The sequence below is a fragment of the Anser cygnoides genome, chromosome 1 (genome assembly GCF_040182565.1).
Source record: "Anser cygnoides isolate HZ-2024a breed goose chromosome 1, Taihu_goose_T2T_genome, whole genome shotgun sequence".
In the NCBI taxonomy this organism is placed as follows: Eukaryota; Metazoa; Chordata; class Aves; order Anseriformes; family Anatidae; genus Anser; species Anser cygnoides.
Window position 1 is genome coordinate 13,348,565 of NC_089873.1, and position 27,886 is coordinate 13,376,450.

Sequence of the window (27,886 nt, forward strand, 5' to 3'; positions counted from 1 at the left end):
TAGAGAATGGATTGAGAGCAGCCCTGTGGGGAAGGCCCTGGGGGTGTTGGTGGATGAGAAGCTCAACATGACCCAGCAATGTGTGCTTGCAGCCCAGAAAGCCAACTGTGTCCTGGGCTGCATCAACAGAAATGTGGCCACCAGGGTGAGGGAAGTGATTGTGCCCCTCTGCTCTGCTCTCATGAGACCCCACCTGGAGCCCTGCGTCCAGCTCTGGGGCCCCCATTACAAGAAGGACATGGACCTGTTAGTGTGAGTCCAGAGGAGGGCTATGGAGATAATCAGAGGGCTGGAGCACATCTCCTGTGAAGACAGGTGGAGAGAGTTGGGGTTCGTTTTTCTTGAGAAGAGAAGGCTCTGGGGAGGCCTTATAGTGGTCTACCAGTACCTAAAAGGGAACTACAGGAAAGCTGGAGAGGCATTCTGTCAGGGAACGTCGTGATAGGACTAGGGGTAATGGGGTAACTTAAAGGGGGGTAAGTTTAGATCTTTGGAAAAAAATCTTCACTCTGAGGGTGGTGAGGCCCTAGCACAGGCTGCCCAGAGAAGCTGTGGCTGCCCCATCCCTGGGGGTGTTCAAGGCCAGGCTGGATGGGGCTTTGGGCAGCCTGGTCTGGTGGGAGGTGTCCCTGCCCATGGCAGGGGGGTTGGAACTAGATGATGTAGTCCCTTCCAACCCAAACCATTATATGATTCTATGCTTTTGCAAGCAATTGCACCTTTAAATGTAAAAGCTAAGTTAACTCATATAATCAATAGGACAACTAGATTGAAGTGTCCAGAAATGTGTTGTCCCACCATATGTTTTGGATCTGAGGTCATTGTACTACTTAAGATACCCTTAGAACAGGGGTTACAATTTCTGTCGAAATATCAGTGAGTACACGTTTCTTTTTTTCCTGTAGCCTTAGACATGGCTGAAGGGAAGGGAGTAAATGATCCCAGTTGAAATGATCTTGCAGGGCAACATAAAGGTAGAGAGAATATGTGTGTAGGTGTTCTTAACTGCTCTTTTGCTTGCTTAATCAGAGCAACCCAGCCTCCTGAGAATCACTGAAACAAACAGAAGGAACATAATGGAAATAATGTAAAGTGATGCCCTTATTTATATACTAAAAGCCATCTTTTGCCCCTGGTCTTACACTGACCCTGACTTGCAAAACTGTATTTTGAAGTTTTACGGATATGTTAGAAAAAATAACTCTCCAGAAGCAGCAAACAGAAAGTAAACAACACAAACAAAAAGCATTAAGATGCTGTTACAAATTTTCCATTAAAACTATTAGATTTTGGACCTTATAATATTGTGGTACAGTACTGAATTCAGTTGAATGTAATAATCAAGCTAGTAGTTACTCTTTCCTTCTTTGCTGTTGACGTATCCAGAAAATAAATGGCTATATTAAATTCCAAGTGTTGGCCTACACGGAACAATAACTCAACTAAAAGTATGCTTCTGTGCACTGTTCCTAGACATAGCAGGTCACAATACAGCAGGAAACTCCTATCTGCTTTGAAAGCAACTTCTGTTCTAGCTAAATGTTTGAAATGAGGCTATCATACTAATATGTTTACAGTATGCAGTTTTAGTCATGTGTGCAATATGTTTGTGACTGATAGGAGTTTGATTTCAAAATGTTAAGTGTTCTTCAAGGATCTGGTTAATAAAACAGATTAAAAAAGAAAAAAAAAAAAACAGAAAAACAACAGAAAAACAAGAAGAGACCAGTAAATCCATAAGGCCCAAGAGCTGTATTCAGACTGTGTATAATCTTTGGGAGATATATGTTTGATAAAACCTTAAGCTTTTTGTAGGTTGTGCAAAAATAAGTATTAGTAATGATAAGGTGATATAACTATAGTGTGCCTTTAAAAAAAAAAAAATGCTGATGGTGAGGCCAGACATCTTTCAAATTCACTGCAAAATGCCTTTTTTCAGCTCTGCTTATCAGATCAGCTTAGTATTGTATGGTATATGCTTGAAATGATGAATTTAAGACTATTGATGACCAATTTCTTTTCTAGCTTTTAGTCCATGGACTGCTGAGAAGTACATAGGAGGTCATATAGAGTGGAATGCATTCTACCTTACTGGCTGTTTACTATTCTGTAATGACAGAAGATAGGAGAAGTGCTTGAACAGCTTCTGAAGGATCTGAAAATTTTTGTGAATCCTATGTATTATCAAATTAGACTAAGTTACTGTAATCAACCTTATTTTGGGTCTTCTGTACTTCTGGGGGGAAGAGAGAGTGGTAGGAATGAACTGTCATGGCTTAGTTTTTTCATTTAAAGCGCTTTTTTTCTGAGGCAATTACACATGTATAACGTAACTTGATAGCCTCTTCCAACTTTTAGACTGTTAACAGAAAAGCCATTATGATGTTATGCGTGCATCCCTCATCCTTCCAGATTCTCTTGATGCTATAAGTAAAGGTGAAGATTGTGTATTTTGAGATTTAATGATAAAATACCCAAACCTATTCAAAGCAATGCAAGGTCAGTAAGAGACCATTGTATCTTTTATGCCTTGTACACTCTTCTGTTTGATGTTCTCCAGTCTGCCCAACACATGGAGATCTCCCAGATTCAATGGAGAATGTTGGAAATGGTTTGTCATGTACGTAACAAGAATAAGTTACAGTATCACAGTATCACAGATTTCTAGGTTGGAAGAGACCTCAAGATCATCGAGTCCAACCTCCGACCTAACACTAAGTACTCCACTAAACCATATCGCTAAGCTCTACATCTAAACGTCTTTTAAAGACCTCCAGGGATGGTGACTCCACCACCTCCCTGGGCAGCCCATTCCAATGCTTAATAACCCTTTCGGTAAAGAAGTACTTCCTAACATCCAACCTAAAACTCCCCTGTCGCAACTTTAGCCCATTCCCCCTCGTCCTGTCACCAGGCACGTAGGAGAACAGACCAGCCCCCACCTCTCTACAGCCTCCTTTAAGGTAACTGTAGAGAGCGATAAGGTCGCCCCTGAGCCTCCTCTTCTCCAGGCTGAACAAGCCCAGCTCCCTCAGCCGCTCCTCGTAAGACTTGTTCTCCAGACCCCTCACCAGCTCGGTCGCCCTTCTCTGGACTCGCTCGAGCACGTCCATGTCCTTCCTGTAGCGAGGGGCCCAAAACTGAACACAGTACTCAAGGTGCGGCCTCACCAGAGCCGAGTACAGGGGCACAATCACTTCCCTAGACCTGCTGGCCACACTGCTTCTTATGCAGGCCAGGATGCTGTTGGCCTTCTTGGCCACCTGGGCACACTGCTGGCTCATATAAGTTTGGAGGGAGTAGGTAATATTCTGTGATTCTTAGGCAATTTTCCAGGAAGTAGCCTTTGAAGATAAAGCGAGAAGTCCCACAGGTTTGTGGAGGAGGGGTATACACATATATATTTAGGTATACAAAAAAGGAAAATAGGATGAGTAATAAAATATCTTTTATTAAAATACTATAATAATCCATAGTGCTGTTGCAGGCATCTGATCAAGTTTTTTTTTAAAAAAAGGCCAAAAATTAAATAAGAAAAGTGCTCAATTTGGGTCTCTGCTTTTCTCTCCATCACACCCAGTCAGTGCCTTAATGCGTTATTCAGAATATTTTTCTTGCCTGGAATTGCTTCTTTGTTTCCAATGTGTGTTGAGATTTTTGTTTGTAAAGCAATAATAATGAAGCAATATAATTCATTTATACTGTTTTGCTTTTACATGCAATGCAGATATACTACTGTAACTATAGCAGCCTTGTATAGGATCACTTTATTTTAGTCTAAAATTTGAGAAACCAGTCACAAATCATCCACTTTGAATGTTAAAATGTCCTTTTTTTCTTAATAGGTAACACCAGCCTTCAGACCAAAACAGGGAGTATCACAGTAGGTAGGTTTTGCTTTATTTTGCTTTCTTTCTAAGAAAAAGCTTCTTTCTCTCTCTTCTGTCACTATTCACTTCTCCATTTTAAATTGAAATATTCAAAGGGAAAGTAAAAACCTATTTTTCTAATAATCATCAGATGTTTGTCCTCAGTTTTTCAGGAGTATTATTCATTGCTTTGTATTTGAAAGATATTTTCCAAACTTGGCTCTGACAGCCTTCTGTAGTTATGCAACACCAATTCTAGCTTTCCACCATACCCCCTGGGCTTTAGCATTAGACTGAGTCTAACTATTTTCTTTTAGATTAAGTTGGGACAAAAGGACATGAGAAAATGCTAAGAGTACATCAAATGCAATTACTTTGCTTTTAACCCAGTTCTCTATCTTATGTTTATCAATTATTAAATATGTTTAACTTTCATATCACGTAGTGTTATTCATTGATGTTTTACATATTGTGAGGTAGGAAAAAAGCTTGTGAGAACTTAGTATGTCCAAACCATTGTATTGACTATTGAGTTTTCCATTCAGAAATAAAAGTAGCTTTTAAATCTTCTCTCAGCAATTGAGTTTTTATACAGTGGGATAACTGAGTTATCAGTTACATTATACATTCTACTATGAAAATATTAGGGCACCTTCTGTGTTGATGTACTGGAAATTGGTCAAGAAAGTGAGAAACTCAATTTCTGGTTATTTCTGTGGCATTAAATTAAAGTAATAGAGCTGTAGACAATGCTCAGTGAATCTACCTTGAAGGATTTCCCCTTCTGTAAGTAAATTTGGTTATAGGCCTCAGTCTAAGACTTCTGTTAACAACAGTGACTACAGTCACTAACTAGGCATCTTGCAGGGACAAGATGTCCTGTCACAACTCTTCTTATGTTTCTAAGCAATCTATATTAATATTCTTGGAAAATGAATGCAATGCACATTTTTATGAGTTAGTCATTAAACCACAGAATTAAATCAAGCTTGCTAGTCTGTTTTTCCTTCAGTTAAATAAACTCATAGACTATGAAGAGTGTTTGAACATTTCTTAACACAGGAGGTAGTTTTTTCCACCAACAGATGATGATTATTTTCCATTAATTAACCAGGTTCAGCTTAAACGTTAAGAAGCATGAACATTAAGTAGCATTGAACCGACTTTACTTTTTGGATTTCAATTCTGAAAATGTTAGTTACAGTTACTCTCTTCCTAAAGAGCATTAGCCCCTCCCCGCTTTAATTTTGTATGGATTTTTCCAAAGGCAAGTGACTTTTAAGATCCAGTGGTTCAGCTCTGAAAACTTGAAAATGTCAAGTTTTAAGTGAAAAGTTTTCACATATGAGGAATTTATGCCACAAGGTAACTTGTTGGATTGCCGGAGAGCTGATGGGGATTTGCTGATAGCTCTAAGAACAGCTTGGCTCTTCTGTCTTCCTCAGCTGGATTTTCATAGGCATATAGTTACTTGTTTTACTGCAGGCAGAATTTTATCGATTAATTGAAAAATGCAATCATCACCATTCTATGATCTCTAGATTTTGAGTATGTATTTTTCTGAGAGGTTTATTTACCATTCAAAACATAGTTGAGAATGCTGGATTTTTTTTTTTCACAGTATTTGAGGGAAATTCTTGGATAATTCTATATTAAAACAGGAAACTAATGCTGTTGTCTTTCACTCTTTAATTTTCTGGGTATTTTTTGCTATTTGTAGAATAGTTTTATCTTATTTATGTATTTATTTTGGGATGACTTGTTTCTGTTTTAAAAAAAAATCTTTTTTTGAAGATCCTATCCAAACCTCAGCTTAATTTTAAGCATCTAACATATGATAGGGTTTCACACTGACATTGTTCAAATATTAAAGTAGGGATAACACTTTTTGTCTATACCATGAACTTTGTTAGCTGCAGACAAATTGTTTTCCAACCTCGTACTAAAAGCTTTCTACTTCTAACACGTTTTGTGGGTTTTGGATGGGTTCTTAATTTGAAACAACCAGACCTATTTTTACTTCTAGCTTACATTATTACTTAGGAAAGTCATTAGAAATCTGAATAATCTTATAAAAAACAGTGGAGTACTTTGTTCTTAGAGCTGATTTGAACTTTAAGTTTCTACTTGGTAAGTTCATAGGAAAACTCAGGTTGGAAGACACCACAGGATGTCAGGGTCACAGAATGGAACGTACCTTTGGAGCTCATCTTGCCCAACACCCCTGCTCAGTTTGTAGTCTCCAACCTCCTGCTCAAAGCAGTATCAGCTATGAACTTGCTCAGGGCTTTGTCCTGTAGTCTTGAAGACTTCCAAGGATGCAGACTGTACAGCCTCTCCAGGCAAACTGTTCCAGGGCTTAACTGCCTTCAGTATGAAAAAGATTTTGGATATATCCAGTCTGAAACTCTCTTGTTTCAACTTACATCTTTTGTGCTCTTACTTTTCTCCAGTCTAAGGAGAGAGATTTTCATCTTGATCACCTCCTGGCTAGGTGAGGTGACAGCTCACTAGGGGGCTGCTGTCGGATGTCGAAGTGGTCTGCTCTCCACGCTGAGCAAGCCCTCACCTCCTCTTGGCAGGGAAGGTGCTCCATGCCCTGACCATCTTGGTGCTTCTCCACTGGGTTGACTCCAGCTTACCAATGTCTGTCTTCTGTTAGGAGCTCTGGAACTGGACGCTGTGTTCTAGATGTGGTCTACCAGGTACTGAGTCAAGGGGAATAATCTCCTCTGTTGATGTACTGGCCATGCTCCAGTTAATGCTGTCAGGAATTCTGTTGGCTTCCTCTTTTGCCAGGGCACATGGCTGGCTCGTGTTCAGTCCAGCCAAAACTTGTTTATTCCTCAACGTTGTTGTCATCGTCTGATTATTCTCTACTCTGCTGCCAAGCCAAATTTTACCCTACCAGCTCAAAAAATAAAAATAAAAATAAAATCTTTATTACTTACCTTTAGCCCAAGGGAAACAACTTCTAGATTTTGGTAAGAATAACACTGATTTATGGGCAGCAGGGGCGTACTCTGGAAAGCACACAGACATCCAGAGAAAGTCCAGTTATCTTTTTTCTTCCCCATATAGATGCCAGTGTCAGTTTGTGGTATTCTGCTAACTTCTTCCTTCACAACCCATGCTGGAGGACCAAAAAGCGTCTGTGACTTACTACGACAGACTTGCTGTCTGAAATGAATTGAAACCTAGCAATTCAGAGCTAAGTTTTAACTCTTATCTGAGGACTATATTCAAATATCAAGTAGCTACTATCTAGGTTTTTGAGAAAATGAACTGAGGTGTCTAAGACCATCCGTTGTGATTTGTAAGTGTTATCGTAAGGCAGTTCTCTAGTACTGAGACAGAAGGCCAAAATTTTGAGAGGGCATTGATTGTGAAAAACAACGTTTAGACATATTCACAGAATCAAAGAATGGCTTGGGTTGGAAGGGACCTTAAAGATCACCCAGTTCCAACCCCCATACAATGGGCAGGGATGCCATTTGTTGAAGATTGTCATTTTTCTTAATGTAGCTAATCTTCAGACTTTCTGTAAAATACCTTTATAAAAGGTTACTCAATGAAAACAGTTCTGGGCATTTTTCATGTTCTCCTTAGAGTAATATCAGCATCTTATTTCACATATCAGTCTTTATCTCAGGCAAGGTATTGTTCTTAATGCTTAACAACTTTGTTAAGGACATCTTGCTTCACTGGTTTGTTTTGTTGCTGTTGGGTTGGTTGGGGTTTTTTTTTTGGTAGTAGTAAATACTTAAATAACTGAAGTTGCTCAAGAGTGCAACTCTTGAACAGATGGTCATCTGTTCTGTTTCCAGTAGAACGATTCATCCTTGTATTTCCCCTTGAGTTGTCAGTCCATGGGAAACTGAATTTGAATTATGCACTCTTTCTTGTTTCGGCTCTCTGTTACTCACATTAATCTCAGTTAATCACGGGCATGTATTTAAATATAAAAATATATTGCCTTACTTTTGTTCTGTCATAACTGTAAATTATATGTTGTCTCTATCGTTATTAAAGTTATGTATTTTGTCCTACCGGATTCTGTTTTTTAATATAATTTTTCCTGTTGAAATAGTTATTTATTTGAATTTGCCTTTTTTAGTTATAGAACCTTGTCTGCACTGTTTTTAATCCACTTTTCTGTCCTGTATTCCTCCCCACTTCTCATTTGTTTAAGTTACAAAGATGCAAAACTTAAACAGCATCTTTAATAGACTTTGCAGAAGTGATGGGAAACTTTAAGTCTCTTGGTATTATTTGTATCTAATTTCATATTCATCAAATTATTCCATAAGTCACATTCAGTTGTTTCTATAAAACGTATTTCCTGTTGTTTCTGTAGATCAAAGCTGAACATGCAGTTTAATGTCATCTTTAGTCTTTGGTTAATGCTGCCAAGGTTTGAAACTTGGCTGTAGTTTTTTCTTCCATTAAAATAAAAAACTTTTCTGTTCACTGTTGTACTATAGAAGTCAAAATCTGTCAAGTCATCCTCCCAAAACAGTGTTCTCCAAGGGCATTCTACTTTGTCTCAAGGATTTTTATTGTTGTTGTTTTGTGTTGTTTTTTATTTTCCAGGTAAATCTGTTCCTCAGTGAACCTATGCCTATTGCCATCTTCCTGCATCCTTTAGCTTTTTATGCATTCTTCAAACAGAATCCAGTCTCTCACAAATTTAGGGTTCTATTCTTTTCTTAAAGAATTGAAAATGGAAAAAATCAGCAAAAAAAAATCTTGTAGTGTGGCTACTAGATTCACAAAAGGAATCTTTCCACTGTGAAGAATTTTACAGGAGCCACTTTCACATTTGGAGACTGGGAGTTATGAAGGATTCACTGAATAACCATTAGTCTCTGTAAAGTACCATCAACTGATGGTGGTGTACAGACTGCTAACAGTTGTTCTCCGTGGAGAGGATCACTGTCGTATCACAGAAGTCTTTTTTTCTTCATAGTGCAGAAAAAAAGAACTAATAGTATTTTTTGTTTAAAACAGAAGAATTAGAGGCTGGATATTTCCTGTGTCAGTTGCCAACAAATCTCTGACAAAGTTATGTGGATATTCAGTGATTGGCTGTTAGTACATTTGATTGGGGATATTTGGAAAAACAGCTTTTATGGGATATTGTCTATCTGCTGGGACCAACATTTTTAATAAAAAGGTTGATTTGTATAAACTTTACCTGTTCCAGTATGATTACCTGTTTGAATATTAGGAACATCCTTTTAAAAAGATATCAGGAAAATGTTTCATTGTGACTTACCCAAGCAAAGCTTTTTCCAGTTCATTAATTTAAATTGACGAAGAGTTAATTTGTTCCTTCAGATTTGGACCAGAACTTCTTTAACATAAAATCCTCTGAGAAGGGAAAAGCGTTCACATCCAATTCTAGTTGTTCTTGTTGTTTCTTCTTGTTGGCCAAAGATGGTGTCAGTTTATCAGCTGACCAAATGTGGATTGGCTACTTTTTCTTTTTTATTACATTAACCTACCAAAAAAATTTGGTTTTAGCTGAGGGACGATAATCCCTTTCCATGTTTCGACTGCTGTAATGCACTGATCTTCCCCATCTGTGCCTGGGATCAGAAAAGCTCCAGATGAGTTTGTTTATGTACAGAAAGCCTTAATTAACGCTACACATCCTTGTTATGATTAACCAAGCTTATTCTCCCATTAATATTTTCACTTTTAAAATAACAAGTTTCAGTCTGGTTTGATTTTTGTTGTTTTAGCGAGTTCTGAAAACTCAGCTGTGCTTCTTGTTCTATGCACCCCCAGAAACTAAGAACATTCTCATTCAGTATTTCAAGATTTTTGGCTAATATTTTTGTTCCTAGTAGCCTTTCTGATAAGGTGCTTCACTCACTCCCTTTTGCTCATGTACGTATGTAATTTTTCTTCACCCTTCTCTACAGTTGCTTCACAACTTCTTTGCCGTTTTTATCAGCTATAGATCTGTTCAATAGTTAAAAAGTTAACTGTCCAGGACCTCATTGTAATACCGTGGAAATCTGTGTGCTTACAACTGGAATAGGTTGCAAATTATTAAAGAATACTTCTCAAGTATACAATACAAATAATGCTTTTTTAAGGGCTTCTATTTCTAAAAAAGGTTGTTCAGAAAGTTTTGTTGTCATAAATTACAGCTAATAAGCTATAGAAGAAAGTGTACGTCTGTTTATTCCAGGGCAAAGAATGAATGTTGATTCCCTATGTGCATTAAATTACAGTGGTTATTTCAGACGTTTGTTTAAAATTCAGAGTTCTTCCGTGTAACCACACATTAAACGCACAACTGCCTGTTGTTTGTCTGTGGTAACTTCCATGGGTAAAGTTCCCCCTGTGCAAAGTCCAAACAAATGAACTCTTTTGGAAATTAAAATAGGTCTTAAATGTTCAGATTTTATGCTCAATCTTCATACAAATGTGAATTTGTCCTTGTGGAAAGAAGTAGGCATCGTTATATGTGGGCAGAAGGAGCGTTGTTGAGCCCTAGTAGATCCTACAAGTCCTGCAGGGGTTTGGCTTTGGGACCAGTGCATGCCATAATTCCAGACTGGGAGGAAAACTTTTGCTAAGAAACCTGTTTTTCTGAGCAAAGTCTGACATTCGGTAAATGAGTAGAAGATACTGCTGCAACATACAAGAATTGATGAAGTCAATTCAAACAACAAATAAAGATTCTAGCAAATATTTATTTAAACAGAATGATCAATAACATGTTTTTAAACCAATGAATGATACACAAATCCTTTCATTTTCTTTTTCTTTTTTTTTTAGATTCATCAGATGGAAGTCTAAAAGCTTCTACACATCAAGGGGCAATAGATGTTTATGTCAGTCAACTAAGAGAAGTGGATCTGAAATCCCAGAAAGGTTAGCAAACTGCAACAAATATATTTTTTTTAGCAACTAATGATATAAAAGAAAGATTAGGGTTTTTTGTTCATCTGTCTAGAAAAGATTATTTTGGGATTTTTTCATTATCTACTTTCTTTTTTACCTCATTATTAGATACTTATAATAGAATAAACTCTGTAAGGGACAATGATACTTAAAATGGATTACAGAATTTTTGTATTTTTAATACTTTCTCATTATTTTCTCAGTCTACCCAGCAGAATTCTGCAGAGTTGACTTGGATTACAGTCTTTGTCTTGAAAAAGTTTACTCCACGACACTAATATGTATATTATTTATATATATCTATCTTTTATATATTTGTACATAATGGCAAACATCATGCATTTACACTGCTTTTTCCTGCCTTTTCCTAGTGAAATATCCAATTATTGAAACAGGCAGAAAAATAGAGATGAGAGTGCCTTAACCATTTATCCTTTTTTTTTCCTCATGATTACTCACTGGAACTTTGCTTTCTAGTTAAAAGGTCACTCCTAAAGTTGGATTCATAGTTTTGCCATTCAGAAGTTATGATATCGTAAATAACAAAGCCCTGAAGACATCTTGTTAATCCTACTTTTGGAGAAAATAAACAAGCAAACAAAAAACCCTCCAGCATTCTTGTGTTAACATCATGGTGTTTTAAAGGAATATGGTATTTGGTAGCTTCCTCTGGTTGTCTATGAGATAATCTTATGCCCTATTAAAACTTAGCAGTTAATCAGAAGGGAAATCATGAAGAAAATGCCTTGGAATCATATGTGCCATTCTTCTGTCCAAACTAAGGTGGTTCCATGGGTACAAATAAGTTTATTTTTGTATTATTTCTTAGTTACGTTTTGAATCGTTAAGTTATGTCTCTTTAAATTAGTAGCAAAGAAGAATGTATTTAATAAAAGCTAATTCATGTTACTTTCAAAACATTGCCTGACATCTCTTCTGGCAGCACAGTTTAGTATAGGCAAAGTTGATAAAATTCTGTTTTCGTTTACCCCGTAACTTTGGAGTAACTGCTGACAGCTGCTGAGTAGAAAATGTCCTATCTGTGATAAATTAGCTGCATGTGTTGGATTTTATGAGTCACATCACTGAGCTACTCTCCAAGGAGGACCTAAAGAAAAGACCTTTCCCCTTTCTTATCCTAAGGCTTCTGTGAATCCAGCAAAATTTAGGCCTAAATTCTACTGGCAGTTATTTCTTCTTCAGGAGTATCCCAGGCAACTGATTCGCCCGAATTTAAATTGCATAGATAGGGTTGCTTTCTGATTGCCATATAGTTATTACATCAGTTTTATAATCATGTTCTGTTTCAGTGTTGGAGATATATTTAAAGAAATGTTTGTGTTTTTCTACATTGATTACTGAAATTGGGTAGAAGCTAAGAAGTGTGTCTACAGAGCTTATATTTTAAATACTGCTTGGTTTTTGTTTCAATGTGCAGGATGCAACCTTCAAACATTGTGACTAATTCCAAATATGACTAACAGTGGTAGGTTGGGGGCCCAGAACTTGCCTTCAATCTGATGCATAGAAGCATGGATTTCAGGGAAGCAGACATCAGAATTTCCATTTTTTTTTTGCTAGTGTTAACAGACTGTAAGTGGCATCCCATCATTCCAGAGGAGCAATTCTTTTATAATGTGCTTGTATTGTACTACATGCTGGATTAATCGTCAAATCCCATGTCCATGCTCAGGGATGTAAATATGCAACTAGAAAATGAAACTAGAGTCATAATATTTGTTGAAATCTGTTTTATTTGCTTCTCTTGGCAATCCCCATAATAAGGTCCTCTAGTGAGAGATGTTGCTAGGAGTGTATGTTAATTTTCATAGTGTCTGAAGAAATACTGTGATCCCATTTTATAAATGTGACATACCTTCATTTGTCATAACCAGAATACTGTATCTGTGTTTATCCTTTGACAGAAAAAAAAAGTTACTGTGTCTGAAGGCTCTTAAAAAAAATATGATTTGCCTTAAGTTATCTAAATAATTGCCTGTTTTGTGATTTGATCGCAATGTTGATCTAACTAGCTTTCGTTTAAATTTATATCAGGTTCTATTACAGTCAAGGTACCCGCCTCTCTCAAAGCCTATTTAGAGTTGTCTGGAAGAAAAGTGGATGTGAGCTCAGAGATCCAGTTAAAAGATACACGAAGTGCCTCCAAAGATGATCACGTTACTTTAAGTGGTAAGGCTTACTAATCTTGGCTACCATTAAATGTCTGTCTGGCCTTAGTCAAAGACATCTACACTTTCGTTTGAGTTTATTGCTCTTGGCCTCTTCCTGTTTCATCTGTTTCAGCTTCACACATCTGCTTGTGCCATTGAACTCTCCATGTTACTACATGGCGCTTTTGTTTTGTTTGGTAAATGATTTGCAAATACAAACAACTGCTTCTCTAACAAAAATCTTAGAGCCAAATTCACCCTCAGCATTATTCCAGTGAATTTGTGGGAAGGCTGAATTTGACCCATTGCTTTGTTGGCTTAAGCAATCACATGTAATAAATCGCCAGGGAATGTCTATTAAAATACAATGAAAATTGTTCATCGTGCATCTCCGTTGGGTGGGAGGGTGAATTAAAAGGTGCATGTGGCAAATTTATAAATGTACGGTATAAGTGTTAAACAGAGTGGGTTAGTCTGAGAAGTGATGGGTGGGAGACAGCTAGGAGAAGAGCAGAAGTTGTTGGAATATGGAGGAATAGAGTAGATGGAAAGGTGCTTGTCGTTCCTGGAAACATTATTCTAATGCATTTAAAATTGAACATGCAAACCCCAAGTCTTGCTGTTTCCTGCTACAGAAAACAGCCCTACAGTTCATTGTCAGGGTGTGTATTTCTCTCCTTTCTCCAGACCTGTCCATCCAGAATTTAAGGCTGTTAGTGTTAGCAGTTACTCAGTTTGCTCAAGAGGCACTGTTAATGTAATGTGTCTGAAGGCTCCAGTTTTGTTTGTGGAAGTGTTACGTCGGTATGACCTGATAATGATAACAGATTGGGTGAGGCTTTGAGTTTTTCTTTGTTTTAAAGCTATGAGAATATGTGCAAAACTTCTTTTCTTCCCCAATTTAAAATGGTAATTCTTAAATCCTCAAAGTTAGGAAATGTTAGAAGTGTATGTACATAATCTTAATGTGTAACCTGCATGTGTGCAATACTCTTGAAATGTATAGGCATATCTCTTCCAGCCTTGAACAGTAAATAGCATCCAAGTTTATTAGCAGTAATTAAATACAAATTTTTGAAAACAATGGTTAAAACTCCTCAGGCTGGTAACCTGCAGAAGGGCCCCAGATTCCAGTCAGGCTCTAGGTAACGAACAGCCTCGGCACTAAAGCAACACAACTCCCAGTGAATGAGGACCACTGGCCGGTCATCTTGCTGCTCTGGCAATGCTAAAGATAAGATTAGTGTTTCAAATATACACAGATGAATGGCTTCTCTGGGTTCATGATCCAGTCAGTGTTTATGTAGCACAGTCATCGCTGAAGTGGAAGCAGTTTTTCAGCCTACCATACTGTATATAAATGATCCTGGCAGTTTAGGCCAAAAGCGGCTCCAAATTAGCTAACCCTCAAATATACGGATCTCAAAGCCAAGATCAGCAACGGTTATGCAAAGGCACCAGCATTTGGCCATTGATCATAGCTGTTTTTAAGAGGTTACAGCATTGTGCAAAAAAACTATTAAATGTAGATGTAAAATTATCAGAATACAGGTAAATGGAAAATAGACCCTGGGAGGAATTTTCTGCAGGATGCAATTCAGCTAAACTAGTGCTGGGCTGAAGTGGCTTGTCTTCACCTTACAGCAGGCATTTAGCTTTGTTGAGTGATTTCTCTCATAATATAAGCAATGATCAGATTCTCCTGCTCTTTGCTCCTCTGCTCTATAAGAAGCAACAAACCTGAAGGGAGACAAATTATTTGGTTTTGGCACGTGCTTTGTTCCTTCTCTTACTCTTCTGAAAATAGCTCTTTGGCTTTCTTTGCCAAGTAAGTCAGTAATGTTTCTTTGACATGGCAAGGGAGAAGCTTCCTGCTTCTCCTTCTCTTTACCTTAACCCATAAGGGACACTTATTCTTTCTGCAGCCAAGCACTTGTCCCTTCGTTCTCAACAATCTCTTCTTAAAGTTGATATATGAGAATTTTCTTCTACAAGTAGATGCTGAAATAATTAAAATAACATTTAATACCATTTCTATATCATAAAATCATTGTTTACTGTTTAAGTTTTAAATACAGAGTCTATAGCTATCTTTCTTTAGCTGCAACTAAGTAAACGTAAAATGGGGAGAGAGGAGGGGTTTTGCTGAGTGGGAAAAAAAAAACTTATTACAAGAGGCATGGCAGCTCAGATTTTTATGCTTCTGAGGTCAAAGGTTTGTTTAAAAATAGATGGTTTTTCAGAGACTGGCCAGTTCTCATGTGGATAACACTGGAACTGGCTGCTTTCAGGAAGCTTTACTTGCCTCTGGGAGTATCGTGTGAGAGGTTAGAGAGGAGGCTCTCCAGTGAGAGTTGTGTGAGTTGAGTGAATGTGCACCTCACTATCACCTGCTCCAGGAAGGCCTTCCCTCCTGCTCTTACTGCAGCTATCACCCATGTTCTCACCTTGCTTCAAGGCTCCCACTTCCACACTGAGTGAAGAGGTCAGCACGCTACAGTCCCCCACGCAGTGACATCCAGGGTTCTGCAGGATAGCCAAGGAAAAGACCTGGGTGTAGTCAAAGCAAGAAGATGAGAGCCTGGAGTGAGAGCTTCAGAGGCAGGGTGATCAGACTGTGAAAAGGTGTTTTCTTCTGTAGAACAAAGAGCAAAGGACTTGCCTGCAAAATTGGCGTGCTTGTCAAGGAAGGGATGGAAGTAGAGAACAGTGCCAGGGAGTTCACTCTTTGGCAAGGATAATTTGCAGATATAAGGCCTCTGTTTCCTTGACATCAGTAGGCACTCTTGTAGTGTGGTATGACAGTTATAAAAACAGATGTTCATGCTAAGCACTGCTCCAACTTCTATCTGTAAAACCATTTCTTTGGCCATCTAGTTTGAGAGTATTTGATTAATACCAGTAACTTCTGGTGGTAATCATGTCAAGACATTTTTTTACGTTCCTTGGCGAAGAGGGTAGGAAGAGAGGGTTCTTATGAGAATGTTCTGCAGGCTTCTCAAGCCCTTAAGTCTTGCTGCTAAATGACTCTGCCTTCCCTATTTCTCCAGGTCTGCCTGTATTCTTAAATCAGCTCATTTAAGAAGCCAGCAGAGACCATTAACTATATCTGGAACTACATTTGGAATTAGGAATGGTAGCAGGCTGATAAGTGATTCCGTGATTTAAGCAGAAAAGGAGCTTAGAATCACAGAATGGTTGGAAAGGGACCCTAAAGACCACCCAGTTCCAACCCCCCTGCCATGGGCAGGGACACCTCCCACCAGACCAGGTTGCCCCCATTCAGCCTGGCCTTGAACACCTCCAGGGATGGGGCAGCCACAGCTTCTCTGGGCAGCCTGTGCTAGGGCCTCACCATCCTCAGGGTAAAGAATTTCTTCCTGATACCTAATCTAAACCTACCCTCTTATAATTTAAAGCCATTTGTCTTTGTCGTATCACCACACCCCTTGACAAAGAGTCCTGCCCCAGCTTTTTCCTGTAGGCTCCCTTTAGGTACTGGAAGGCCACTAGAAGGTGTAAGCTTAGGAGACTCTTAAGGGTCATGAGCATGTTAAAAGGAAAGATTAAAATTAAAAGTAAGTGATATGTAAGTTCAAAGTTTAAAGGTAGGAACCTATGCATTCCCAAGGTAAGGAGTGTTTCAGTAGAAACATTGGTAAATGGGAAGAAATAATGTTACACAGCTGCAAAAAATTAAAATAAAAAATAGTGTATTAACAGAACTGTTCAGTAAAACTCAATCCCCTAGCTTTACATAGCATTAGTAACACTGCTGGAATGTGTCCAATTTTGAGTCCACTTCAAAAATGATGTGGACAACTGTAGAGACTTTGAAGGAGAACAAATACTCAGAGACCTAAAAACATGAGAATAAAAACTAGTCTTGTTTTCTTCTAAAGAAAATGAGACTGAGGGAAAGTGAACTTTTTCACTATGTAAGAAATTGCTGCAGAGATGAAAAAAAATGCATTGTTCTCTGCACCCACGTGATGCAGCTAGAACTTGCAATTTGACCTTACAGAAAAGAAGGCTTAGCTAAATAGTAAGATAAGCTTTTTGGTAGTAATTGTAAGGTAAGTAACTGTCAGGAGAGGACACAGTACTTGCAGTACTGCAGATTTTGAAAAACAGCCCAGTCAAGCATGTCAAGTTAATTGGATCCTCTGGAAATTGCCTTTAGCCCTGCCTCCTCTTGTCCTAAGCCGATGTGGCCATCTGCTTCCACCTACTTTAAAGGAACTGCAAGGAAGGCTGTGAGGCATGTGGGTGGATAAATCTGGGGAGTAAATGATTGCAGTTAGTGGGCATGCAAACTTTGCCAGCTTGTGTGTTGACAGCTGTTAAGTTCACTGGAAAAAGTCTTGCAGTCATTCCTTTGGATCCTTGTAGCTGATGGTATCAATTTCCAAATCTAACTGGAATATAATCCAGATTTACATGGTGTAAATCTTCTGTCTCTTGAGTGGTGCCAGTGACTCATCTGATTCCAGATCTTTTTCTACCCTTGGTCCCAGTTCCAGTGCCAGGTTCATATCCAGCAGCCACCTTTGACCTGATGCCATCCATCTACTTGGAGCCGAGTGAGCTTTTAACTTTGGCGGTCTCTTGCTCCATCTGGTTTTCAGTCGTTGTGTGGGTTTCCTTGGTAAAAGTCCCACCGTGTCACAGGTGCTGCTCAGTGACTGTGGATGTTTGTCTTCACAGGTTACTACAAACTTCCAAGAGGTTGGAAAACCACCCTCTTCATATCTTTCTGCCCTCTGACAAGGAACAAACATATTCTTTGTGAAAGTCTTTCTTATTCCAAGTCAAGAAGCATATTTGTTCCCTTATTTTAGCCAGCGTGACAACAGCTGCAGCAGTTCACAGGTTTCTTAGCTTTTCTTACTAATCCCACCAATCTACAGCACTAACACTTCACTGAGCCATATCCAAACAGTGTTTCTGTGAGCTATCTGGTGACCAGGCACACTCACAACAGGGCTCTCTCTTTCACGTTAACTTACACCTTTCCTAAGATGTCTGTCCTGGGGATGGAGAGGAATCTCCTGTTGTCTTCTCTAACTTTTTTTTTTTTCCTGTGAAAGTTACCAGATACATGTTGCCTCTACTGTATGGATTGATCCATCATCCAATTATTGTTTTAATCACTAGGAACTCATTAGATGGCCACCTTCTTCATGTGCCTCTGGAGAGAGTGAGTCTGTCCAGTTATCGGATCCCTTTGGAAAGATGGGCATTGGCACCACCATGCTATCTCTGACTTGTTGGGTTTCTCCAATAACTCAGTTCAGTCTTTTTACCCTGTCTGGTTCTCCAGGTAGCTGGTGGTGAGCGGCACCTTCTCCTCGCAACAAGCATCCACTCAGGCATGCACTGAAATAACGAGGGCTTTGTGTCTGCAGGAGGCTAGGTCTGGATCCCTCTCTGGACTGTATGGGATTTAGACAGATTGTTTGTACCTCAGCCTCCTTCAGCAGTAACTTCTCACGGCTCACAGAACGGCTCCTTGTCCCGTGGTACTGTGAGAGCTGCCTGTGAAATGTTCGGGGCTCACCTTTGAGGTTGCTTTGAGGTTCAGCTCAGCCAATGTGCAAGAAGAGAGCTGACTGCATGAGCGTTTTATACCGTGTACAAGGCTTTGCGGATGTATTTATTGCTTTTGGTATCAGAAATTCTGGAGCATTTAGGGTAATTTCTACATTTTTAGCTGCATGGAATTCCAGGGTTAAACACAAACACAGTTGCAGGGGCAGTGAATATCGTGAAGCAAACAACTTGCCTTTAAAAGGGAAATAACTGAAAGAGCTTGTATCAGCCCTCGGCTGCAACTTAAGGTTCTGAAACTTAACAGCTGCGAAAGCCTACCACTCCCTTTCCCCCCTCTGCAGCTGACTTGTCTCTGCTGCATTCAGTTACAGCTCTGATCCAAGGAGTAACACTACTTGCTGTTTTCTCATTGTTTTCTCTGTTCTCAAGGCGCTTCTTCAAAACTTTGCTTCTTTCCTAGAAGCAATTTTTATTGAATCTTTGCCAGTAGCATTGAGTGAGAAGAGCTTTGTTTTACAGTTTTATACTCTCCCTCTAAACACTGTCCCTTTGTGAAGCTTTGATCCTTAAGTTATATCTCAAAAAACAAACAAACAAAAAAGGCTCTATCTGGAAACGATTACATTCCTTCAAGTCAAATAAGAAGTTAGTCCAAATTTTAAAAAATACATTAGATGAGATACTATCCTACAGATTTTTATTGGTTTCAGCTTACATTTAATTCAGGCTGTTCACAGCATTGTTGAGATGCACCACAGTGCTGACAATACCAGTGAACAGCATTTAAAAAACTTCCTTTTTCCCAAGTCTTATGCTATGAAGTTGGCCATGTAGCATGCTGGTGCATCTGCCTTTTCCTGAGTTCATGCTGGTGTCTTGACTGGTGGGTTTTGAAATGAAGTCCTTTTGTTTTGTATTCTCAATCCAACAGTTGTTTGGCTTTCATGATTTAAAAATGCAAACTCATCCTCAAAATCCACTTATGTTCCCACAGTATGGGCAGTGAGTATAGCTAAGACCAAATTGCGATCAAAAGGTCTCCAGCTAAGCCTTGTTGCTTGATTAGCACCTCCTACACAAAGCTATTTAAATATCTGAAGCTTGATTTGAACCTGCTACTGGCAATAGGATTAATAACCTTAAAATACTTTGAAGATCTGCATCCCTGGGGAATGGAACTTGATACTGAGTTTGCTGCAGGCGGTCTTATATTTTTGCATTCCCTTCACAGGCAAATCTCCAAAAGAAGCATAAGGAACAAAACATTTTTCTAAGTTCACGTAGCAAATACAAAATGAGAAACAGAGCTCAGACAACAACTAAGCATTGAAATGACTCGTTAATTTGTCTCTGTGTTTCTTCAAAACTCTTCTTCACCTTTTTAGCAAAAATGTATCAGGATGAAATGAACAGGGCTGATTCTGTGCATCAGTGTTTGTTCCTTCTGCAGAAGTACAAGACATGGTGACAAAAACATGAGAGGGGGGAAACGAGTAGGACCAAGCACTCCAATATACACTTTCTGAAAATACATCGTTGTCCTGCATTTGTTGTGTCTTCTCCCCTTAGAAAGACAACTGTGTTTTCAGTGCTTGACTGCTAAGGGATCAGCAGAAATCTTCCTTTGCATTACTTCGTTGGTTCATATTTTTGACACCTGGAGACTATTTCCTGTTTAATATTCAGACTGTTCTAATACTTTAAGGGCTAGAGACAGTTGTGTTCATTTCTGTTCTCTGTTCTCTGATACAGTACTCTAGTACAAATCACATTCAAAGAAGCTTTCTGGGCAGTTGAATGAGAATACAACACATTTGTTCAACTTGCTAACGATCATCATAGATTTATTTGAAGTCCATAGTTAGATGGAGGATAGAACTGTGGATTCTGCCTTCCAGATCCTACCTTTCGAGTAGGATGGATGTAGTAAGTGTGTGGTGTGCTTGAGAATCCTGCTACTTTGCTGTAGCCGGCAGTGCAGAAATTGTGCTAGGACATCTGCGTGGTGATCCTTGAAGGCGTGTTGCAGTCTGTCAGCAAAGGATACAGAAATACTTCATTCAATGGGCAAACTCAGTCAGCGTTGGACTCCTCTGAAAATCCTGTATTTCTAAACAGTGCCTCAGCCTGCTAGTGCACTGAAGTGGGCTTGGCCCGTAACCTTAAAGTAATCCCAGTTAGCAGTACCAAAAAGCTGAAACGCAATTGAAAAATTCTGGCACGTTGGCTTGAGTTGTGGAAACCAATGCAGTGATGTCAGTTGGAGTTTCGCCACTGGTTTTGACATGGCCAAAATTTTACTTCGGCTGTGTTACAGGTCAGAGCAGAGCATGTTTGCAAAGTTGTTTCAGAATCTGCCTTCCTGCCATCTCTCATGCTATTCCAGGCTCAAATTAGTTCTAAACTTAGAATTCGCTCAGGCACATGAACACTGAAATAATAATAAAAGATACTTTGTAAAAATAAACCAGAGTGAAGGTTGATCTTCTGATAAAGGCACTGATTTGGGACTTTAAAAATCTGTTTAATTCCCAATTTGGTCACAAGTCTTTTGTATAATTTGGAAGGTCACTTAATCTCTCTTGGCCCCAATTTCTAAATTGTAAAATGAGGGTAAGTTGAACTTTCTCCTTTGTCTGTTACACAGTGAGTTTTTCCGAGCGTGACCTTGCTTGCTAAGTTTATATGAAACATGTAAGAAGGCAGACATCTCGGGGTTGTGGGTTTTTTTAAGCCATTAGCATAAGAAAGCAGTAATAGTAACACATCTAGTCATTTGGATCATCAGGTCCTACAGCGTCTCTTTTCCATGTTTACAACGGTGATGAAAACTTCAAATTACATAACCAGACCCCTGTTTGATGTGGTTTTTATTATGGGCTAGGAAATATGTCTATGATATTGTATAATAAAAAAAAAACCACAGTAAAAAAAATACTGTAATAACAAAATATGGGAAATGGGATGTATGCAAAGAACTATGTCAAAAAGGAAGTGTCAGAAGCTCTGGTTAAATATACATAAATTCTACCAAAAAAAGTATTGAAAATACTTCCAGGGAGCTTGAAAAAAGGTGGTATGAAAGTGATACATTTACTGAGTGCCAGAAGAAACTAAACAGAACTCTCTTTTCCAGGTCACATGAATCAAAGTAATGAAACAGACAAGTGGATCAAGGCTGACACAGAAAGTGGCGAAGTACGTCTTAAAAGCCAAAGCTGGATCCAGTCTGTCAAGCTGAAGGTTTCATAAAGGCAAAATAGCCAAAGCGATCAAGTCAAGAAATTGTAAAGGAACATTTCTCTAAAACTAAGAAACATTGTTGATACGAATTCTTATAGGAGACAAACACTATTTAAAATGAGGGCTTTTTAAACTAAGATTTGCCTGTGACAGTGGCTGGTTGTTAACAGGTTTTGTTTACTTTTACTGTCTTTTAGGAATTACACCATTTAACATATTCAAAATTTGTATATCCAAGTCAGTCTAAAAGCTGGTAACTTTCAAATAAAAGTTGGGGGCTATAAAAAAAACAACACAAAAACAGCACTTTCAACACCTGGTATTTGAAAATATGAAAATTTACTTCTAAGGTAATCTGCTCTGCAAGCTATATTATATATTTTATAGAAATATATCTTTCCTGTGGGACTTATATTGGTTTATGCAAAATGTGGAGCATTTTCTTCAACCAAATTGTGTATTTTGGATAGGATAAAACCACTTTCAGAGCTGTAATTCTTACTTGGCCTTCTTGTTTTGTGTTTAACTCCTAAGCAGTTTCTGCCTTGTCAATGGGCACTTTATGTGTCAAACTACTTGTATGAAATGATGACACCCATTCCATGTTGTCCTGAACCACTTGTGGATAGAATTAGCAAGTCTATCTCTGTCTACCATTTGTCTACATAGAAAAACTTTAAAAATAAATTCTCAAAAGTGCAAAAGGTCTGGCTGATTTCAAGAAAGAACACTCCACCACCAGGACTTCAGATAAGATTCCATATGAATGTTCTCCTAAAATAAAAGCTATTATTGGAAGCTATTGGGCTAATTAATTTAATCTGTTTGATATGTTTCCAGTCATTTACTATCAGCCTTGCATGACCGGACTCTAAGCTCTTGGAGGCAGAAAGGCAGAGGAAGGCGAGGGAAGTTTGTGTGCCCTGCACAAGAGACCATTGTTTTTATGGAGGACTTTGTGTTACTGTGATACAAACGCACAGTAAAATAAACGGAGCTTTTAAAAGCCTTTCCGTTTATGTAGGGCCCCTTGTAAAAGAAGTACTGAAGTTTGTGTTTTACAACTGAAATGCAGGAATACCTGCCAACTGAGTGGATGGAGAGTAGAAGAATTTTGAGTGTCGGCTCAGGTTTTAAATATGTGTGTATGTACTTTAGATCATAATCAACATAAAATGAACTTCTCCTTTCCTATCGGATTCCAAAAGGGGAAGTTGCCCCTTGCTAATTTTCTGCAGAAGGGCAGCATTTTTACTTTAATTAAGGGTGGTAAAAAATTCCACAGTTTCCCTTTGTGTGTACTGTTTGCTTGGATGGGGTGGGCATTGTTGTCTGTGGCAAATTATATATATATTTTAATATGCTAATATATAAAACAGTAAAAATATAATTACTAAAAGCAATATAATATTACCAGTTATTACTAAAAGTTATTATACTCCTGTTAAAAGATATACATTTAATAAATGTATAATGGTTTTAGGTTTCCTGAAAAATTTTTGAAACTATTACTTCCTGAGCATAACAGCAGACAAAGTGAAAGAAGCACTCCTAAATTTATACTGTATTTGAAAATAAGTGTAGTAGATATTTCACAAAACTGAGTCCATTCAATGGTTCCATTATTCACCCAGAATACAAAGATGGTCAGCCTCAGCAATTAAGGTCTTATTTTTTGGGACTGCTGCATCAGCTATTTAGGGGAAAACATAGTAAGAAAGCATGTTATTTCCTCCATGTTCAAAATTCAGCAAGCTAATGCATTCATATTCTAAAACGTGCTGTAATTAAACGTAAGGATAGCCAGTTATTTCCTACAAGTTTAAGTAAGCCATCAGAAAAGTGATGCTACCGGTGAAGCTACTCTGATTATATTCCTTCTAAGCTAATAAATGCTGAGACCACTAGAACTTTAACATAAAATGTCAAGAATGAGCTGAAGAAAGTTAAATGTTTGGAAGTTTCCGCCAAAGACGTTTGAGCAGTACTTTCTTTTGCTATAATGAGGTGAAACTTTGTAACACTAGACAAGGAAAGATTAGTGGGTTATCAGTAATCATGATTTGAAGGGCATATCCCGTGTATGCTCATGGCCCGTTTCAGGGGAAACCATGTTCTTACAGCTGGAGAAAAATTAGTCTGTAATACTTTTCTCATCTGTGCTCCTTTTCCTTTGAAGCTCCTGGCTTTGTCTGCTGCCAGCTAGCCTGTAGTTCAGCTCTGAAAATGTAACCATCAGCTGGCTTAGAGAGGTGAACTTGCAGCCTGAGAGGGCTTTGTAAGAATTAGTGCTCTGGGTGCACAAGTGACTGTTGAAAAGTAGAACTGTGCTTAAAACTGTGCTTAAATGTGCACGTACAGTTGTGTATTAACAAATAGGCAGTCACTGTGCTTCCTTGTTCAAGAACACCACTTGACGAGTGTGAAATTCTGTGGGAAGTCTGAGTGTTTATGTTCTGGAGAAGACCTTCCTGGCAAACGAGAACCCCAAGCACATACAGATTTTTTTATTGCTTACTCTGCGTGAGACTACAAAAACTTCTCCATATTGAAAGATGAAGACAGCTTGAACCAACATCTGAAAGTTAGTAATGCGTTTCAACGCAGCTGTCTTGCTTGAAGGCATACGTGCTGCAAGAAGGGTTCACAATGCATGCTTACTAATTCAATAAACAGTCTTTTATTAAAGGATGATTAATTTTAAGAAAAATACTGTGTTCTTTTCATGCTCTTGTGGGAAAAAAATAAATAAAAACCCAACTACAACACCAACCTTGAGCTGTAGGTGTTGCACGATTTCTTCATTTTTCATTTTGAAGAGTTTGTTTAGTCAGGCTCTGACTTGTGTTTTTTGGTGAAGGTGTTACCACCCCTGCCATACCCAAGCCAGGTGGGAGGATCAGCATCGTTATATTCTTCTTTCTCCGATCTGGCTGTATATTTCAAGGCAGCTTGCCTGCAGCAAGAGTTTAAAACAATATATATGACAAGAGGAAAAAAATTTTGCAGCGGCTGTTCCTACAAAGCACACTAAGAGCTTCTTTGTCTTAACTGAAGCTCTCAATATTATGAGAGGTGTCGTGGAAACTAGGAAAGATGGTAATTAGATCAGAGTCACAGAATAAATTGGGTTGGAAGGGGCTGTGGAGATCACTTAGCCCTGGTGCTGCACGATCCAGCTCCAAGTAGACCAGGTGGGCATGGCTGTGCCAGCTGAGCCCTGAACGTCTCCAGGGATGGAGATTGCACAGCCTCTCTGGGATCTGGTTCAAGCGTTTGACCAGCCTACCGATTAAAAAATAGTTTCCTTGTGTGGAATCAGAGCGCTCTGTATGCCAGCTTGTGTCTGTTACCTCTTATCCCAGCAGTGTGCACCTCTGAGAAGAGTCTCACCTTCTCCTCTCTTCTGTATCCCCTGATCCCAGCGTTGCAGGCAGCAATAAGGCCTCTCCCGCCCCGTGCCTTCTCCTCGTGACTGAACAAACCAATTCTTCTGGGTGCTCATTTCATACCCTGTGCTCCAGCCCTTTGACAGCCTTGATGGCCCTCATCTGCGTTTGTTCTGGCTTGACTGGGGAGCCTGCAGTAGCTGATCCAGGAGAGGATCACTTTCGGGGCCCAAAAGCACAGCCTGTGCCATGGCTCCCTGTCCTACTCAGCCAGTAGCTGTCACCTCTTTCCTACTTCTGTGACCCCTCTGATCTGCCCCAGCATTTTGTGGCCACTGCCCCCTTGCAGTGTTGTTAGAACACAGAAACAACGAACACAGAAACGGGGGAAAGTCAGGCCTGCTGAGACAGACCTCAAAAATAAGTTCATGAGCAACCCTCCCCTCTCCCTCCTTTCCAGGCACCGTGTCTCCCTATCAGCCCAGCAGCTTCCATTGGCTTCCCCGAGCTGAAGAAACTCGACCCATCGCTTGCAGTCTTTTGAAAGCCTGTTTCTTTCCATCGCTTCTGCAACTTGGCTCTTGGCCTGCTCCCAGCTGCACAGAGCAGCCGCCCCCCAGCCTCCCTCCCCTCTGGCTCTTGCCTCGCTGTCTGCAGGCCAGGAAGCTCCCCCGGGCCGAGCACACGCATGTGCTGGCTGGGGAAGAGCCGGCTCCCCGCATCTCCCATCCTCATCAGGCAACTCAGCCTGGCCTGGTGTGTCACAGCCACTGCATGGTAGCCTTCCTCCCTCCTAAGCTCATACAGTATACGGCGTATAGACAGCGCTAGGAAAAAAAAAATCCAAACGGAAGTGGTCTGTTATCCAACAGTAATGTCACTACGATATTAGTAATATTATTATTTTTTGCTTTTCCAAAGCGAAAACCAAGAAGGTGGTTACAAAAGAGCCAGACATACACAGCTGTCATGCTTGGGCCACCACAGCAGGAAAGGGCAAGTGGGGAAGGTTGGAAAAGGAACACAATTAGTGAGGCGGGGAGGGCTCCTTTTCAGCCACGGCAGGAGATTTTATATTTTTTTAGGTAGAACACTGACACACTGTATTAGCCACATGAACACAAGGCTGGATCTGTTTTTATATTAGGGAGGCCTGCGCCGCTGAGGAATGTGTGCACAAGTTATATGAGCTATAAGCTCTAAGCTATAAAATAAAAATCATCTCATCCAAGTCCAAATTCCTGTTTTTCATGGAAACTAATGTATAGTGCCTGTCTGAAGCATGTATAGGGAGAGCTGTTACTGGTTTTTTGGAAACTTTTGCTGTCCCATGCCTGGAGCTACAGTTGATTAGTTTGCCAGAAACAGCCATTCGTTAATCATCAACACATGGCAAAATACATTGTTTATTTAAGATACGCTGTACCATGATAGAGCCTGTTTATTTGTTTATATGGTATCTTAAATGAGCACACTGATGAATAAAAACATTTCAGTAAGTAATTACAATTATCTTTAGAAGCAAGTATCTCATGGTATAAGACAGACAAAATTACTGGACCAAAACCATGGCTTGAGCAATATTGGAATAAGTAATTCAATCCTTACACAAAGTTTCAGTCCCTTTACTGAGAGGGGTTAGCCAGGAAATACAGTTCTGCATCGTGGTCTGACTTCTGAGCTGTTCCAAAATTCAGAAATGTTTGACTGGGTCCCTTATAATTAAAGCAGAGGTTTTGAGGTGATAAGGTGAGGTTACCAAAAAAATAATTAAAAAAAAAATCAAGAATAAAGAGTTTTGGAAAAGAAAACTCTAAACATGGAGAAACTGTAGTAAAAATGCATGGGAAACTAAGCTGCAGAAGCATGTGGAGACAAGGCAGCTAGCAGTAAAAGCAAAAAGCATCCTGCAAGCATCCTTCAGGTTACAGGAAGTGGTCAGATGACATAAAATTTGGAGTATTCTGAGGTTCATGTCAACTACTGTAGCTGTACTATTTTAGGATATCCAGTTCAAGTGCACATGAAAACTGAAACATGGCAGCCCGGGAACTTCCATCTAGCAGTGAAGTTTCTGCCCATGTCACATGTGAAGATCAATTTACAGTGAGTGAGAAGACAGTACTGTGCTATTTGCTGTCTCAGAAGAAAACTTAAGTTTTCTTAGTCCTTTACCAACTCATGTGTACGCTGTCTTCATTTCTGGTTACACGGGTGTTGGACTCCCAAATCCTTCGTGTCTTGAGACCTGAATACTGGAAAATATTTGCTCTTTCAAGAAAATAGAGTTCTTGCAATCTCCTTTCCAACCAACAGCAACCATCAAAAACCAAACCAAAGCAAACCAAAACCAAAAATGAGAGTGTTCTCCAAATGTCTAATATATTTTAGCCGTTAAGAAGCGATGTCATTTCCAGTTAAAAGGCAGAAATTGTAAAAGTAATTGTTAATGAGTCATTTGTTAATGAAGTACTCATGAGGTTAAAAGAAATGGAACTGGCTTCATATTAGTGCTGACAAAAAGAAGGAAGCATTTGCTTCTGCTCTCAAAGAGCAGCTTTTGGTAGAACCAGACTGTAGCATACCTGATGCCTTTTTGGTTAGAAGCACTGCTCTGGTTAGCAAGGCCTTCTGATGGCAGTTTCCAGATTTCCTCATTCTGATGCCAAATTTCCTCATTCGTTTTGCACTCCATAAGGTTAATAGAGACCCACACCTTTCTCAGCACTTCAGCTACCTT

At 39.2% G+C, this 27,886-nt stretch overlaps 2 protein-coding genes across 2 annotated transcripts in view; one reads left to right on the forward strand and one right to left on the reverse strand.

The window, feature by feature from the left end:
• Window positions 1–24,535, forward strand: part of FAM185A (family with sequence similarity 185 member A) — a 53,670-nt gene extending 29,135 nt beyond the window's left edge. Inside the window, exons 5-8 of the mRNA XM_048068503.2 lie at window positions 3,846–3,887; window positions 10,665–10,760; window positions 12,846–12,980; window positions 21,651–24,535. Coding sequence (XP_047924460.2) covers window positions 3,846–3,887; window positions 10,665–10,760; window positions 12,846–12,980; window positions 21,651–21,766 — 389 coding nt within the window. The 3' untranslated portion in view covers window positions 21,767–24,535. The remainder of the gene's footprint in view (window positions 1–3,845; window positions 3,888–10,664; window positions 10,761–12,845; window positions 12,981–21,650) is intronic.
• FBXL13 (F-box and leucine rich repeat protein 13) overlaps window positions 14,906–27,886 on the reverse strand; it is an 89,363-nt gene continuing 76,382 nt past the window's right edge. The window contains 4 exon segments of the mRNA XM_066990564.1: window positions 14,906–14,962; window positions 15,409–15,487; window positions 24,531–24,619; window positions 24,621–24,713. Coding sequence (XP_066846665.1) covers window positions 24,559–24,619; window positions 24,621–24,713 — 154 coding nt within the window. The 3' untranslated portion in view covers window positions 14,906–14,962; window positions 15,409–15,487; window positions 24,531–24,558.